Source organism: Euprymna scolopes, chromosome 6, assembly GCF_053919585.1.
Source record: "Euprymna scolopes isolate OS-2025 chromosome 6, ASM5391958v1, whole genome shotgun sequence".
Classification (NCBI taxonomy): Eukaryota; Metazoa; Mollusca; class Cephalopoda; order Sepiida; family Sepiolidae; genus Euprymna; species Euprymna scolopes.
In genome coordinates, this window is record NC_136487.1 from 105,621,661 (window position 1) to 105,640,004 (window position 18,344).

At 39.3% G+C, this 18,344-nt stretch overlaps 1 protein-coding gene across 1 annotated transcript in view; it reads left to right on the plus strand.

The window, feature by feature from the left end:
- Window positions 1-18,344, plus strand: part of LOC145277835 (mRNA cap guanine-N(7) methyltransferase-like) — a 114,708-nt gene that overhangs the window by 62,976 nt on the left and 33,388 nt on the right. Inside the window, exons 3-5 of the mRNA XM_080129760.1 lie at window positions 1,037-1,178; window positions 1,473-1,604; window positions 6,811-6,935. Coding sequence (XP_079985886.1) covers window positions 1,037-1,178; window positions 1,473-1,604; window positions 6,811-6,935 — 399 coding nt within the window. The remainder of the gene's footprint in view (window positions 1-1,036; window positions 1,179-1,472; window positions 1,605-6,810; window positions 6,936-18,344) is intronic.

The window sequence follows — 18,344 nt, forward strand, 5'->3', positions numbered from 1 at the left end:
ATATTGAGTTGTATTTTTCAGTGTGTGTGTGTGTGTGTTTTTTTTTTAAGTCACACAGAGGTCAGACTAAGATATTTTCAAGTTATTGTGATGACTCGCAACAATGTTTTGTGGTTTCTATGAGAATTTGCTGATCTTCAAATTTTTCAGCTTCTTGAAATATGAAAATTCATTTTTTACTTTTAATTTGTAACTTAATTATATATGTATATCATCAGGCATTTTTCATACATAGTGGTTGTAGTAAGTATTATAGTTTAGTGTGTTCATATAGCATCATGATAGCATTAATGACTACAACCTGGACACTCACCAAAAGATTGGAAAGAAAATTAGACGGCACATACACCCATATGCTACGAACAGTATTAAATATATCTTGGCAAAATCATCCCACGAAGCAGCAACTTTATGACAACCTACCTGCCATATCTAATACCATCAGAGAAAGACGCCTACAATTTGCCGGTCATTGTTTAAGGAGCAAGCATGAATTGGTGAGTGGTGTATTGCTATAGACTCCACGACACGGATGCGCAAGCAAAGGTTGACCTAGATCCACATACATCCAACAAATAGCACACGACGCCAACTGTGAACCTGAAGATCTGAAGCAGCTGATGGAAGACAGGAAACTGGAGAGGAAGAGTCACATTGGTCCGGGCAAGGAGCCTGTCCTGATGATGATGATCATGATATTAATTGAATTACCCTGCAATGGAAAATATTTAACAAGCATAAATAACATACAATGACTGACTAGACTAAGCCCAAGTATATAAATACATATTTATTACAATATCAACAAACGTGAATGAAAACAGCAACAATACAGAGGTACTCACTTTCGTGATGGCTCTATTCTAGAGTATTACTCTGATTCAAGTAGGTATCGTTCCCACGAGAGGTAGAAACATCAATTCCCTTCTGGTTCCAGGACTCTCTCTGTCCCTTAAGGGAAGTTATTTTCCGTAACCAATGTTGTTTGCTCTTATTCCCCTACATGGTCATACATTTTTCTTTTTTAATTTTGTAGGATGGCAGTGGTGATGGTCAGCTGTCTAATACTGTGGCTAAGCATTATAATGAAATGGAAGAGTTGGGTTTGGCATCACGTGGTAAAAGTCGTATCTTCTACCTCAGGAATTTTAATAACTGGATAAAGAGTATTCTAATTGGTAATGATTTTTTGGGTTTTTCATTTTTAAAAATATTCAACTATATCATTTTTAAAATTTATTTTATGAGGATTTTTTTTTTTTTTTGTACAATTCAATTTTGTATTTAAAATATAGACATAAACCATAATTTAGCCTTTTAAATCCTTCCTTTTGCATCAATAAATATCATATTTAAAGATTTTGAACAGTATGACGAAACTCAGTTGAAAAAAAACACTTTTTTTTAAAACCTTCACTTTTGTAAAATTGTTCCTCATGTATTTGTCTTTAATCTTTTCTGTTTGATTTTAGGAAATACTTTGCAGAAAATCAATAATGAGAATGGTGATGATCATAAAACGGTAGTTCTGGATTTATGTTCTGGTAAAGGAGGTGATATCCTGAAGTGGAGAAAAGGAAAGATTCATAAACTTGTATGTGTTGGTGAGTAAGCCTTTACTTATTGTTCAAATATTTATCTATTAAATAGGATATTGTATTTTGCTATTAAAGATTACAAATACTAATCAATGTGATCTTGACCTAAGGCAATATCTTTATACAGTCGCTTATTGATTACAATAAAATGTGTTTCGGTAGAATTTTGGCATTGCTCTTAACTAATTTTATTTATTACAAACTGTTTTAAAAAAAAAGTTAACATTAAAAGCAGTAAGCATAGCAAATTTAATTGTATATGTGAAATGCAGAAAAAAAAATTATCGATATAAGAAAAGAAAAAGAATTTTTTTTTTCTGAAGGATAACATATTCAAGCAAAGGTCAAGGTTAGAAAGTTGCAGCAACCCAAAACAAGAACATCTTTTGGTTTTTATTTAGAATTCAACTCGATTAAAAAACCCCAAAAATGCAGATGTATGATGCTGTATATATTCATCATGAAACAATTTCATTTTTTAAAAATCATGTAAATCAAGTAGTTTTCTTTTTAAACTAAATAAAATCAAAAGTTATGATTTTTAACGATTTTAATAGTAAATTGTATGCATTACAAAGTTGATTTTGATAGTTCGAATTGAGTTGTCTTCCTTTTATTTATAAAATATTTATAAAAGATGATAGATCGAAAAATAGTGTTTCACTTTGTAATAAAATTAAATTTTCTTAGTTAAAAATAACTACTAATTTTTGGAATAAATAGGTTATTTCAGAGAAATAAAACCTTACCAAAGCATGTTCTACTGAAAATAACCTATTGTACATCAGAGCTTGAATGCTTACTAAATGCTATTATCGAATGTCTAAGATCTCTCTGTGCAGGGATTTGTCAGGACAATTTGGCATAGGATACTTTTCCCTACAAAGTAAATTTTGACTAAATATTCAAAATTACATGGTATTCGTGACCCATATCAGATCTTGGTATGAGTAATCACGCTGGCTTTTGCAAGGATCTTCTCCAAGCGATGTTACCTCAAGTAACAACATGAAACTGGGTATTCCACCAGACTAGATAAATTCTTATCCTGGAATCCAGTAAGACCAAAAAAATACAATAAAGATATACTATAACATATTTAAATGGTTAATTGGAGAGAGAAAAATGATATTCTCAACTTGTTTACTAACTCTGTGTTTGTGATATAAAGGAGAACTTTAATGGAAAATTCGAATATCTATGTGTCTCGTATAAGTGTTAGCCCCAGGAAGCGGGTACCTTGATTTCTCAGAATTTCCACTGAAGTAAAATGAAAAAATATTATACCACAAGTATGAAAATCACACCATCATTTAACCGTGGATCCAGTCTGGCCCCATGATTACCCACCATAGACCCTCCACTCCTTCCTTTATCATATAACTCCAACAGATCTTCCACCACCATCAGCTATCTATTTACTAGGTAGCTCCTCAGCATTATCACAGATGCCAACACCTTCACCTGAACCACCAGCATTACTTCTAGAATGGCTAGAGCCAGATGATGAACAGTTGGTCCTGGAGAAAGAAGTTGGTAAAATCATTGAGAAGTTCAGATGATTAGCCTGACTGAAAAACCTCAGGAGCTACCAAGGGTGTGATAAAAACAACAAACATTGCTCTCCACAGCCAGAACTGAACTAGATTATAGATTGTTAGGAAAACATTTGCTCAATTCCAAAATCTGCAAAGATCCAGAGCACCATAAACAACATGAACTTAGAAACTGAAGCTTCAAAAGAAACTTAACCTATACAGAAAGGAATTATCCCAGAGCAAACAATTTTTTGGAGCCCATACAGTGCAGGGGTGACTGAAGAACATCATCTGCAGACTCAGTTCACATAAGACAAATATGGAAAGAATAAAAAAATTTTGCAAAGAAGCTAGAAGGCAAGAAGGCACTTGCCCAAAAGAATACAACAAAAATAATGGAAAACAGTTAAAAAATTTGAGACTTCTACAGGAATTTTATATATATAAAAAAAAAAACAATTACTGTAGAAAATAAACACTTGGAAAACAAGTAATGGAAACAAGCCTGAAATACCAGAACCAAAAATAATACTTGGAATGATCAAGAGAAAATTTGATCAATTCCAAAATCATAAAAAACCTGACACAAACAACCTACCCAATTTCTTGGTGAAGTAACTAACAAAACTTTGTAGCCACTAAAGTGGCTGCTTCATCAGACGGTTGAGGAGTAGGGCTGGGGAAGGTCACACCACTATGGCTAGATATAACTCTTCTCAAAATGAGCAAGACACAATGCCCTAATTAAATACAGACTAATCTGATTTTTCACTATGACCTACAAGCTGATTACAGACAGCATCTATAAACATTTTTATCTGTGCATATCTCGATCGAAAAAGAAAAAAAAACTGATGTAGAAGGAATTTTTTTTCACCAATGACTAGTTGTTAATTAACATAATTATTCTTGAAAACTTTAAGAAGAGGCAAAGAAATCTAATTATGGCATGTGTAGATTACCAAAAGGCATATGATAATGTGCTCCAATCAGTGCCTTCAATTATATAAGATTCATCTGTTAATCAAGAAAACCATAGCTGTCCATTATAAAAATGTAGCAAACATCATCATCAAGCCACACTAATGAAACAATAACAATTCCTGATGTCAAGATCCAAAGAGAAATCTTCCAAGGAGACAACTAATCTCATTTACTCTTTTTGCCTGACTATTCCAGGATGCTTACAACCTAAGCTAGAGCCATGAACAAGACCCAAACAAAAGAGTAAGTCACCTGCTCTGAATTGATAACCTAAAGCTTTATGGCAGCTAAGATGCTGACTTAAGTCAACTCTTGCAGGTTGTACATACTTTCTCCAAATATATTGAAAGAACAGTTGGAAATAAGTTATACACCATCCGCTATAATTATACAATTCCTACATGTATATACCTTGAAAACAGAGCTATTAGACCTGACATAGTAATATGTGATAAAAAGAAAGCAACCTTAATAGAAGTCAGTGGACAGATGTGCCAAGTGCTCTCTTAGAGTTGGAAAACGTACAACTAGAGGAAGAGACTGCAATGGAAAACCTAGAAGAACAGGACATTACAAATAGCTTGATATTGAAGAAAATGATTCACCATGCAAAGACAAGAAACAAAAATTGCAGTTCTAGTGGATTATGTATCACTTATTTTCAACAATTCCCAGAACTTGCTGCTACACTAGATTTTCAGTTTTTTACAGATCAGAATAAGAATAATCTACACAACACAACATACAAACAAAAACAGAATAACTGCCATTAACTATCAGCCAGTGATAACATGCTACTTTGGTATTATTGACTGCCCACAAATAGACATTAACAGAGTAGGCACAAAACAAAAAAAAATGTTAACATTATACAGAGTAATATACAGAAGCCAACATCTACTGTTGTATATGCCAAAAGATGCAGATACAGTTTTTCTCTCAGAAATTACCTATCAAAATTGTGCCACGATTGTGGGATTCCAGAACATAAAATTTATGATGGTACATCAACATCAAAAAAGAAAGAGCCAGTAAAACAACCTTCATCACAAAGTTAGCCAAAGATTTTGAACAAGACTGTCACACAAATGAGACGGAAATACCAACCAAGCATGTCACAAAAATAGCTCAAAAGAGCCACCATACGTCAAGACTTTCCATAGCAGAAAACTGACAGAGTTGGCCAATCAACAGTGTGCTAAATATTTTCTATAAGAATTATCCAGGAATATATAAAGAAGGTTTTGTAAACTGTTTCCAAAGAGGTGTGCTCACTATGATCAGCAGAAGATGTTGATGAGCAATGCTTTTAAGATGAGTTATCTCAGCAATGATAACAAGTGCAGATTCTGACACACCAAAGCAAAAAGTATGGAGACATCCAGTTGTAAGGTTCTGCTGGGAGATAGTTACGACACAATGGTGTGTGTAAATATCTTCACTGGACGATTTGTATAAAATTGAATATCCAGTTTAGCAGCAAGTCCTGAAAACTTATACCAAAAAGAACAGTTAAAAATAAGTTATACACCATCCGCTATAATTATACAATTCCTACAGCTATATACCTTGAAAACAGTGCTATTAAAGCTGACATAGTAATATGTGATAAAAAGAAAGAAGCAACCTTAGTAGAAGTGAGTGTCCCTAATAATGCTGGGTTAAACAGAGCTAAAAAGGAAAACTATAACAAAATAACCGAGATCTTATGTACGACATAAAAAGAAACTGGAATCTTAGGAAAATCTCCATTATTGTAGTCATCATAGGAGACACTGGGCTTATAAAAAAGAATTTAAAAAACTACCTAGTAAATATACCCTGTGAACTAGGTGCAAGAGAGGTCTAAACAGTTATACTTAAAAGAACAGTTACAATCCTAAAGATCTCTTGGTTGGAGTCTTTGGAATAGCAAGTGAATATCTGGTATTGAATAGGAAAATCAAATCCCAGCAAAACAGATAAAAAATGAGAATTTGAGATCACCTACTTGATAGTTATGGAGTTACATAGGGCAGCAACACTCATTTATTGCATCTTGTTTTACTCATTTTCGTCAGTTGATCTATTTAATTCGAAAATAAAAACTGATGCTCAAATTTATTTCAAATTAACTGTTTTTCAATTTTTTCAAAAATATTTTCAAATCCATTAAAATCCCTTTCGATGAAATCTGGAAATGCCTCAATATTTGATAAATCTAGATTAACTCCGCCAATTACGATAATCAAAATAGAACTTTGAAGTAAAAAATGTTGCCACTTCTAAGCACCTAATTACTTAAAAAAGAAAAAAGACCATCATTCATTGTAACTTCTAGCAGTATGCATAATATTTTCTTTCTTTCATTGTCTTAAAAAGCAATTTTTTGTGAATTAAGAGCATACACATTTTTTTTTTATATCTGTGCGTCAATTGACTGTTAGTATCATTACAATGAATTTGTGAAACTTTCATCTTTTTTCCTAGCACTGCATGCTAATATTTGATCTGAAATTAATGAGGTAAAAAGAAATAATGGCAAAAAATATCTTGAGGTGTGACACAAAAGATTAATGAGATTGGAAATTGACTAGATTGAAGCAAATAGCACACTCATGTTAGGTAGAACTTCTGTGATTCTCTTGCAGTAAAAAGTAAAAATAAATTTGTAACATTTTTTTAATCAGTTTAATCGTTTAACTTTCTAGACATTGCTGAAACATCAGTAGAGCAGAGTAAAGTTCGTTATAAGGAAATGCTGAACAAGAATCAGAATAGTCGTCATAAACAAACTATTTTTACAACTGAATTTTTGACTGCTGATGTCACCAAGGTGAGCTCAATATTCCTTATTTTTAATTTTTATATATATCATTTTTAGAAAATTTATATATATATATATATATATATATATTATTTTATCTATGTTTTGGACTTATTTTCATAGAAGTACTCATTTATTTTATGGAATTAAATAAAGATGTTTATTGAAAATTTTTTACAAAGCTAAAAATATAAAAATTGTTGGTACTTTTCTTTAAATCTTTTTTATGACAAATTGTGATGCTAAAATTATATTTTTAAGAACAAGTAAAATTTTTGGTGATAAGTTTAACATCTAATGTTGAAATATCTTTACAAAAAAAATTTAGTTAAGCTATAGAAGTTAAGAGTAGTTGTCTATCCATATGTGTCTTCCTAAAACTCAAAAACTACCAACAATATACCCACAAATCATATATAGTCTGCTTCAGTATCACATCAGCCAAGTTTTGATAAAAACTGTACTCTAATATTATAAAGTAAATACTCCTGCTTACTAATTTTACTTGCAAGAAAAAGGGCAACTACACTTTAATTATCTTAATTGACAACTGATCAAAAATGCAATGAACACTGCCTTCACAATGAGCCGAGTGGGATGCTGGTCACCAAACTTAGTGCTTGAATGGTAAAAATATGTCTGCTTATATTGTCAGTAAGTGGTTAGCATTAATCCTGTACATAATATGCTGCAATCTATTGTCTTGACTATTCACATTCAATGGTATTCAGATTTGTAACACAAATATGGCACATGTCGACAGGCCATCTTTTTGATCAATTGTCGTTTCACCATCACTACATATTCTTACCAAACGATGACTCAGGGTCAGAAAACATGTTCTTTTACTTAAGAAAAGTATTCTATTATTGCTCAAAAATGACATTAAGAAGCCAACTAAGCATTAATTTATTTTTCTATTATAATTATCGATTAGATTTACCTGATGCTGTCTTAGTGTTGAATATGTTGACATTTCTGGATTTCTCCCCTTTTATTTTTTTCTTACTATTTGTAGTGAAGTAGAAAAAAAAAGAAATTTAAAAAAAATATATAAGACACAGATGTTCCTTCCAAAAGGTTGAGCTCTTCAACGCCCAAAAAGAATTCACCGTCACTTCTTCCAACCGTCGTTTCACTCTCTGCGCTCTTCGCCTGCTTAAAAAAAAGTACCGTTAATATGCTGCCCATTTCTCCACTTATGCAAATTGACTATCAACCAGAGCCATCTAGTTTTCCATTTCTCCAAACAGCCAATTTGCAAAGGGGGACAACTCAAACCACACGCCCCCTTGATCTACACGATCATCACATGTCAACCCATCACATAGTCACTCGACCAACATGGCGGCCGTCTCTCTCGCTGCGATCTCCGCGGAGCCTCTTCGTGAACGTTGCTACTTGGCTCGACGTCGCTGTCTTTCTCTGATGACACCACTACCGGCCGCACATCAAGGATGTGTCGAGGGATGCCGTCGATAGATACATTGTTCGGGGACTGGACACTTGTCACAATGCCCCTCCCCCAGTGTGTGGTACAGCAAGCATCAGGCGGTTTGATCCACACTTCCTCTCCCACTCGCACAGTCGCTCGCTTCTCGCCTTCCTCCGCGGGTACCTGTGCAGTTCGGGGATGCCGCCACTCGTACTTGAAGACTGCCCTCTGCGGCACTGACTCCACTTTTTGCCCTGACTTTGGAGCCATATTATACCAGAAGACAGCTTCTGGCGGCGAAATCTGGCCCCTTTCAGCTATAGCCATAATGGTCCTGTGATGCCGCTCCACAATTCCGTTTTCGCCTGGTCTATATGCAGCCCTGAAATAGCGCCGCACTCCCCACTTATCCAACACATTCTTCATGGCAGCTGAGCAAAAGGCAGTTCCATTGTCCATTCGCACTTCCGTCACTGGACCCCTCTCCAAAAACACCTCTTCCAAAACCTTTGCAATTTCACCTGCATTTTCCACCTTGATCTCCCTCCAAATGGCTACTCTTCCTGGTCCACAGTCGACCATTGACAGATACGGCCTCTGTCGATAGTGCATTACGTCTATCGCCAACCTGCTCCAGTTCTCTGCCACCTGAACCTCATCAGCTTCGTGTCTACTCGGCGCAGGGTCGATTGATTGACACCGGCTGCATCTCTCAACCACTGTCCTAACGGCCTCCTTTGTGATTCTGGGGTCCACCTTCCTGGCCAAGAACAAGGTTCTATCCACTCCAAAATGGTGCATGTCATGCAAATCCTTCAGAGTGTCTTCATTCAAACAACATATTGCAACAGCCGCCTCATTCGGCGCCTTTAGCCAGGTCTTCCGCACGCTCGTCATCACATCTGCTCTGTTCTTCGCTGAAGGAACGATAGTGACCCTAAGTTGAAGATCAAATTCCCTAATCAGCTCCCTTTACCTCATCAATGGACGCTTTACTAGCATCTCGGCAGTGCCTTTCGTCTTCACCCTCCTTTCTCCTGTAGCTTCGGACTGGATCCAAGAGAACACAGTGGCTGAGTCGGTCCTCACCTCAACATTCTGTAGCCCCCATTTCAAGGCTAAGTTGATGCCCTTCATACCCGCATCCAGTTCCGCCACATTTATGTGAGCCACGTTGTCCTTCTTCCGCAACCAAGCAGCATCTTCTGCAGTAACACCACCTATCTCCATGGTGACCCCCACTGCTATACAGCTTGCATCACACCACACAACACCTTCTGCACTGTTGGGTACATGCCAAACACCTCTCACTGGATCCTCCCTCTTCACCTCTTCAATAATCTCTCTCATAATGTCCACAGTCTATTTATCAACTCCATCCTCCCACTTCGCTCCACTAGCTAGCCTTTTGATATAACTACATGCAGTCCGTAGCCATCCTGCAATAGGGTAATGGCCCACCAGTCTTCCGCATATTGAGAAGAGTTCTCGCCTGCTCAATTTTTCCGACACCTCCGGGATCTCATTTCCCCTCCGGAACACTAACCGTCCTATCTGGTCCTTTCTTAGTTGGAGCCCTAACACAGCTCCTCCCTCCAACGATTCCGGGCGTTTTGCAATCAGCCCAAAGCTGTTGAGGTGTTTTACTACGTCCCCCGCGGTTCTTACCGTCTCATTCACCAAAATATCATCAATGTAGAAACTGGTGGCTCTTCTGACTGCGTCCTCCTTGCTTAGCACCGTTTTGAGGATCGCTGCCATGATTTTTGGTGCAGAATTCAGGCCAAAACCCAACCTAGTCAGGCAGTACGTTCGGCCCTTGTATCTAACCAGCTGGTATTTCCAGAATTCCTGTGAAATGTGGATCTGTAGGTATGCAGATTTTAAATCCACAATCGTAGCAGCCTTCTGAATCTGCCTCCACTCTCGCATGGTCTCTCCGCACACGTCCATCACATCGCCTCCCGTGTGACACGCAACGTGTACGTTCAGCTCCCTGAAGTCCAGTACTGGCCGAACTTTTTGTTTTGTGGGCTGAACAACCGCCATTAACGGCAGCACACCTTCCACCTTCTCCGTCCATGGTCTTAAAATCTCCTCTGAGATCCATCGGTCCACCTCCTTTTCAACTCTTGTGCCTCCTCGCAACGTATGCTTGTAGCATTCCACTCTGTTGTTCAGTATGGGAGGTTCTCCCTTCCATGCCCACTTGACTGTCCATTTCTCACCATCAAAGTGTGCAGAGAAATCTTGGTCCTCTATCGTGCAACTTTTGTCTGACCCGGCCGTTCCTGTGACACCTTTTTCGAATTGCACACCTGCAGCCCCTTGATGTCCTCCAAATCTCACGGAGTTCCTATAAACCGTAACGCCCCCTAGTCGAGCAATTGCGTCCATCCCTAGCACCACATCGACACCCGTGACAATTTTGTTAATAACAATCGCCTGGATTTTTAGTGACATCCCACGTACCATCAACCGAACGATACTTGTGCCATTGCACTTTACCTCTCTGCCGTCAACTGTCGTAATGCTGCTGGTTCCATTGCATGTGTCAACCATGTCTTTTGTTACAATTGTTGAAGTACAGCCCGTGTCGACAAGGGCTTTTGCACTTTGTCCATTTAGGGTAACCTCTACTTGTGGTGACATACCCTGAAGCGCCTTCATCGAATAAGTGGGGTAGCCACCGGCGCAGTGGCTTCCCCCTGTTCGTTTCCCTGGGGACAGAATCTGCTGATGTGGCCGACTTCCCCACAGCGGTAACACGTGACTTCTGGTTTTGGCTCCCTGCACTCCCTCGCCATATGGGGGCTGTAGAATAATCAAAAGAACTGTTAGTCAATAACACACAACAACAACAATAATAATAATAGCAGCAACACTTACCAGGGGTCCAGCTTATGCACAAGACAGACACCAGATTGAGCTGGACTGAGGGCTTGTATTTATGTACAAGCATGTCCAATCAGGTGATTCAGCCAATCACCATCCAAAGAATAGACTGGCCCATGTGTGCACAATGGAATCTCCCATTGTGCCATAAATAGTTCTCCTCTTTCATGAGAAGTAACTTTAGTCTTTGTCAAGTTATCCACAACTTGAACGCTGACCGAAAGTCCACTACACAATCCAACATGGCGCTACGAACAGGATTCGAGACAGAAGATTGGGAAGACTATTTCCTCAAAGCAGGCATTGCTGCCGATTCCGCCAAGAGCTACGCTGCAACTTTTGTGAAGGAAAAACTGAGGAAAGGAAACCTTCAAGTAATGGATCGAGCCATGCTAAGAGAATTGGGAATCACAACAATGGGAGAAGCTCTATCCTTCGACAAGCCAAGGAGCCCGCTACCCAGACCACCTATGCTAAGGCACCAGCTGCCAGGCCTCCCCAACTTCATCTCGAAATGACCCCTCAACAATTCAGAAAATTTCGGATTGACTGGGAAGTATTCACCAAAATAACGGACATGCCAACTTCTCAGGCCAATACCCAGTTATACAGTTGCGCTGATGAATCCGTTCAAAACGCAATCATAAATACGTACCCTAAGTTCTTCACCACCAACCCAGACAAGCTGCTAGAGATGACAGAAGCATTGATAACTCAAAAATCAAATCCCATGGTCCATCGGATGACATTTGCATCTATATCACAGCATGAAGATGAACCCATCCAACAATACCTTGTTCGTCTTAGGTCCACGGCCATAGACTGTAATTTCTCATGCCCCAACTGCGATTACGACCTGTCTGACATTTACATCAAGGACCAATTTATCAAAGGGATATCGAATGATACGCTTCAGACCGATCTACTGGCAAAAGCCGGGTTGCTAAAAACTCTCAACCAAAATATTTGTCATGCTGAGGCATTTGAGTCTGCACTACGGGACCAAACCGCAATGACTGATACCTCAGACATCGCTACAGTCCGGATGTCAATATATCGCAAAAAAAAAAAAACAGTGCTGTACGGACTAGCAGAGGCAATGTTCGCACTAGCTCTACTGCTACTCACAACGATAACATTGCTGATAAAGAACCCTGTCAAACCTGCATAGGTTGCGGTAGTCACCAACACGGTACTCCAAGGACAAGTGCCCGCCATTTAACATGTCTGGCATGGAATCAAATGTGCAACACTTGTGGGAAACTTAACCATTTCTCAGCAGTGTGCCGGACAAAGAAATATCGCCCGGCAGTGATAAAAAGTTTTTGAGACCAAGAAGCTCCCATGAATACACTCATGGCCCATATCACATTCGATCAAATGAGGGGCACCATTATGACTACAGAAGGTGATCTGTTAACTGAAATAAATGCATCAGTAATCCCATTCTCACCAAAACCAGATCCCAGACAAGCTGTCAATATCCCTAGGAGTTGTAGTACAACGCTAAAGGTTTTTCCCGACAGTGGTGCCGCCATTTGTCTTGGGGGACCAAAGCATTTAATCAAAATGGGCCTCACAGAGATTAGTCTTGTCCAATCAAGAAAGATCATACGTACAGTTGGAGGTTCCGGCGAGTTGCGATGTGGCGATAGTGCAAGCCCTCCTCAATGTATTTTCAACAAAGTCCTCTCAAATGGATATACTGGAGTCGAACAACATAAGCAACATAACAGAGTCAACAGCCTTAATAGCAACATTTGCAGACAGCAGTAATATAGCCATGATATCACCAGACCTAATTCGTTCAGCAGGTCGTGGTGATCAACAATATAACAAATTAATAGACACAATACAGCAAGGCTTCCCCAAAACACGTAATCTCACTGCGCCCGAAATCCGTGAGTATTGGGAGGTGAGGCACCGCCTTAGCACTGACAATGGTCTAGTATTGTTGGATCGAAGGATCGTCATCCCCAAAACACAACGAAAAAAGGTCCTACACTGCCTGCATTCTGCACACCAAGGAGTAGTCGGCATGAAAGCACGTGCCAACGAATCGGTGTACTGGCCAGGGATGGATGCATCAATTCCGCAGTATTAGGGCAAATTGCATGGTAGCTCAACCATCGCACCTAGTCAACCAAGGGAGCCTATCATTTTAACACGATCCCCAGAGTGGCCATTCCAACAAATCGTCATGGATATTTTTTATATTGGAGATCACACATACCTTGCCTGCGCAGATAGGCTAACTGGTTGGCTAATTTTATACCACCTAGAATCAGGTCATACTACTACAACCAAATTGATGTCCATATGCCGATAACTGTTCCAAACATATGGTGCCCCAGAAGAACTCAGCACCGATGGCAGCCCACCTTTCACTTCCAGCACGTTCCAAGAATTTCTGAAAACATGATGTGTTAGGCACAGATTATCTTCTGTTGCGTATCCCCAATCCAATGGCAGGGCAGAGCTCGCAGTAAAAACTGCAAAGAGGATTGTGAAAGGAAACATAGGCCCCCACGGTTCCTTGGACAATGACAGTGTTGCCCGGGCCATCTTGCAGTATCGGATTACCCCAATCCAGAGCATTGGCCTATCACCGGCTCAATTATTACTTCACCGTCAACTACGTGACTCCATCCCTTCACAGCCAATCCTCTACAAGCCTCATCCTGAATGGGTGTCAGCCGCACAACATCGCGAGGAAATGCTCTACCACCGCAATGCAAAAATAGTAGAAAGATACAATAAATATACCCACAACCTTCCACTGTTACAAGCTGGTGACACTGTAGCCATCCAAAATCCAGTCAATCGCAGATGGAACACAACGGGCAAAATCATCAGTTCCCTACCAGATCGACAATACCGAATCAGGGTTAATGGATCCGGAAGGATCACACTTAGGAACTGCCGTTTCCTCAGAAAATGCGAACTTAAGCCTGCACCAACCCCAATACCAAGTGCAGCACTAGGACCAACAATTCCCTCAAGCGATACTACATTCTTGCATCTCCCACTGTCTCCCTGTAATAGCACATACATAGCAACCAAACCCCAACAACAAACCACACATATATCCCCACGCTTTCGATCAAGGATTCCCCGAGTTCTTTCTAGGTTACAACCACACAACAAACTAGGCCTAAAAGAGAGATACACCTCTCACACAACCCAGCCTACTCGTGGGGGGGGGGGGAAGAGGGGAGATGTAGAATAATCAAAAGAACTGTGTTAGTCAATAACACACAACAACAATAATAGCAGCAACACTTACCAGGGGTCCAGCTTATGCACAAGACAGACACCAGATTGAGCTGGACTGAGGGCTTGTATTTATGTACAAGCATGTCCAATCAGGTGATTCAGCCAATCACCATCCAAAGAATAGACTGGCCCATGTGTGCACAATGGAATCTCCCATTGTGCCATAAATAGTTCTCCTCTTTCATGAGAAGTAACTTTAGTCTTTGTCAAGTTATCCACAACTTGAACGCTGACCGAAAGTCCACTACACAATCCAACAGGGGCCTTGGCATCGGTAGCATCTGCCAGAGAACCTGGGTCTCTGCCACAGTTCTCTCTGCTTTTCGTCCTTCACAATTTCCTGCTGAAGTTTGCTTCGTTGAGCGACAGCTACGATTCCCTGCTCACTCTCTTTTTTCCTGGCCAGCACCCTAGCCTGTGTAATCAACTCCGCCACCTCCATAGTATTTACACCGGGCAGTTGCTGCAGAGCTATAGAAATATGGTCCAGGAAGCCATTGATAAAGGTCATCTTAACCATCTGTCAACGGCCTCCTCCATTGAATCCTGCTAGTCCCATCAACCTCCTGATATTGTTGGCGTAAACATCGACAGGCTCTCCGGTCCACACCATACGGCTTAGTTTACCATATGCCACAAATGGTCCTTCGGTAAATGCTTCCTTCAACTTTTCCTCAATGGCGTCTACAGTCAGTCGATCCTCCTCCCGCATCTCCAGATATAGGGCCAGAGCATCACCATCAAGATACAGCGGTATGAAGCTGGCTACATCCGCGATGTCCCGCAACTTAGCAACAAGTTTAACCTTGGTCAGCCAAGTTATAACATCTCCCTCTCGAGAGAACGTCTTAAGCATTTCACTGCTGATCCTCTTTGCTTCCATAGTTCCCGCCGAAATAGCTTGTAGTGAAGTAGAAAAAAAAAGAAATTTAAAAAAAATATATAAGACACAGATGTTCCTTCCAAAAGGTTGAGCTCTTCAACGCCCAAAAAGAATTCACCGTCACTTCTTCCAACCGTCGTTTCACTCTCTGCGCTCTTCGCCTGCTTAAAAAAAACACAGCTGTTCCTTCGAAAAGGTTGAGCTCTTCAACGTCCAAAAATAATTCACCGTCACAAAAAGAATTCACCGTCACTTCTTCCAACCGTCGTTTCACTCTCTGCGCTCTTTGCCTGCTTAAAAAAAAAAGTATCGTTTATATGCTGCCCATTTCTCCACTTATGCAAATTGACTATCAACCAGAGCCATCTAGTTTTCCATTTCTCCAAACAGCCAATTTGCAAAGGGGGACAACTCAAACCACACTATTATATTAGCAATTCTGTTGAAATTGTTTTTTAATAAAATGTAAAGAAAGTGAAAGACTAATCTTATCTATTATATTTAAATGCCACCAGAAGTGACGCCGAAGAGCGTACATGTCCTCCCACCAAGACTCTCTGACTCGACACTGTCATTTGTACATATTGTAAATATACCTTTTCTTTAATACACTTATTATTGCGTTATCTTGTTGTTTGCGTCTTCATTGTATTTCCTTACTAATTATTGTTCAACCTTGAAACAGTTGGCGACGAGATATGAAGCGTCAAATATAACAGTTTGACGAAGAACTATTTAAAAAAAAAAAAAAAGTACAACGCAAAGGTTGACCATTTTTTTTAAGGAATGCAAAGTGTTGACGAGCAAACGGATTTTACGCTAAAGAGAAGTTTCAACTCAAGTGAAAAAAAAAAACTCTAACGTGGCAAAAGCGACAATTTACGCCGTTTTCTGGGAATCCGACTTGCAAAACGAATGTAAAAGTGAATTTTTGTTTGTCGCTACACGACAAATCTTACTAAAGGACCAACTTGCAAACGAAAAGCGAACTTTGTTCTGTCGCAAAAACGACAGGTCAGACCCGTATTAAGAAAAGTTAGAAAACCATACGCACCAACCAAGAACTTTACAAAGAAAAGCAATGGAACGGGATATTCCAAAGATAATAACCATAAATATAGTACAGAATATAACAAGCCTCTTCCTAGATATAACTGTAAGAGATGTGCAGAAAAGCATTGGGAATCAGATTGTCCTTATAAGAAGAAAAAATGCTACATTTGTAAGAAGGTGGGACACAAAAGCGATTGCTGCAGATATAAAGATTACACCAGAAAGAGAGTACAGCAAACAAAATCAAATACAAAATTAGACAAAGATCGGCGAAAATACGTAAAAGTGGAAATATTTAAAACATCAATAAAGTTACAACTCGACTCCGGCTCCGATGTTTCTATAATAAACCTGAATACGTGGAAAAAGTTGGGAAAACCGGCCATGATGAAAACTAGTAAAGCAGCCCGGACGGTAACTGGTGGGGGTATAAAATTTGAAGGAGAAGTTGTCCTCCCGATAAAATTGAAAGGGATTTCGAAGAAATTAAAAATATTCGTACTAAAAAATAGTGAAAATCTGTTTGGAATAGATTTAATTGAGAAATTCGGACTATGGGATAAGCCAATCAATACATTCTGTAGAAAATTAGAATGTTCTTCTCCAACAACAGTAAATATAAAAGACGATTTAAAAGAATTATTTCCTGAGGCATTCACGACTAACTTAGGTCGCTGCAATAAATTCAAGGCCTCGTTTGAACTTAAAGAAAACGCCAGCCCAATTTTTAGAAAAAAGCGAAATGTTCCGTTCGCTGGGTTGGAAAAGATTGATAAAGAATTAAATAGATTGGAACAGACGGGAATTCTATCAAAAATAGAACACAGCGAGTGGGCAGCCTCCACCGTATACGTAAAGAAAAAGAATGACGAAGTTAGAGTGTGCGCAGACTTTTCACCGGGGTCAACTCCCTATTAAAAGATCACCATTACCCCCTACCAAGCCCAGAGGAAATATTCACGAAGTTGAATGGGGGTAATATCTTCTCCAAGATAGACTTGAGCGACGCGTATTTGCAAATACCGGTCGAGGAGAATTGCTCAAAAATACTATGCATCAATACGCATAAGGGATTATACAAATACAACCGATTGCCTTTTGGCATCAAAGTAGCGCCTGCCATCTTTCAGCAAGCGATGGACACCATGCTAAGTGGTATTGAGTGCGCATGTGCATACCTGGACGACATTGTTGTCAGGAGCAAATCCCTAGAAGAACATAAGGAACATTTGAAACAAGTATTTACTCGAATACAAGAATTCGGCTTTAAAGTAAAAGAAAGTAAATATGACTTTTGTATGAGCGAGATTAAGTATCTTGGACACATAATAAACAAACATGGACGACGTCCAGACCCGGACAGATCTGCGGCAATAAAAAATATGCCAGCACCCGATAATGTAACAACCTTGCAGAATTTCTTAGGACTCACGAATTATTACCAATCTTTTATTGAAGGAATGCATAACTTGCGAGCCCCCTTAAATAATCTGCTTAAAAAGGATACACCGTGGAACTGGACGCAAGAATGTCAAACCGCTTTTGACAAAATAAAGAGCGCACTAACATCCAAATTATTCTTAACGCACTTTGACACAAACTTGAAAATAGTCGTCGCTAGTGACGCTAGCTCCTACGGCTTAGGAGCATGCATTCAACATATTATGCCGGATGGGTCTAGAAAACCAATAGCGCACGCTTCGAGAACGCTGATACCAGCCGAAAGGGTATATTCACAAATCGAAAAAGAAGCGTTGAGCATAATCTTTGCCGTGACTAAATTTCACCGATATTTATATGGTAGACAATTCATACTTGAAACCGACCATAAACCGTTAGTCACGATCTATGGATCAAAAAAAGGATTGCCGGTATA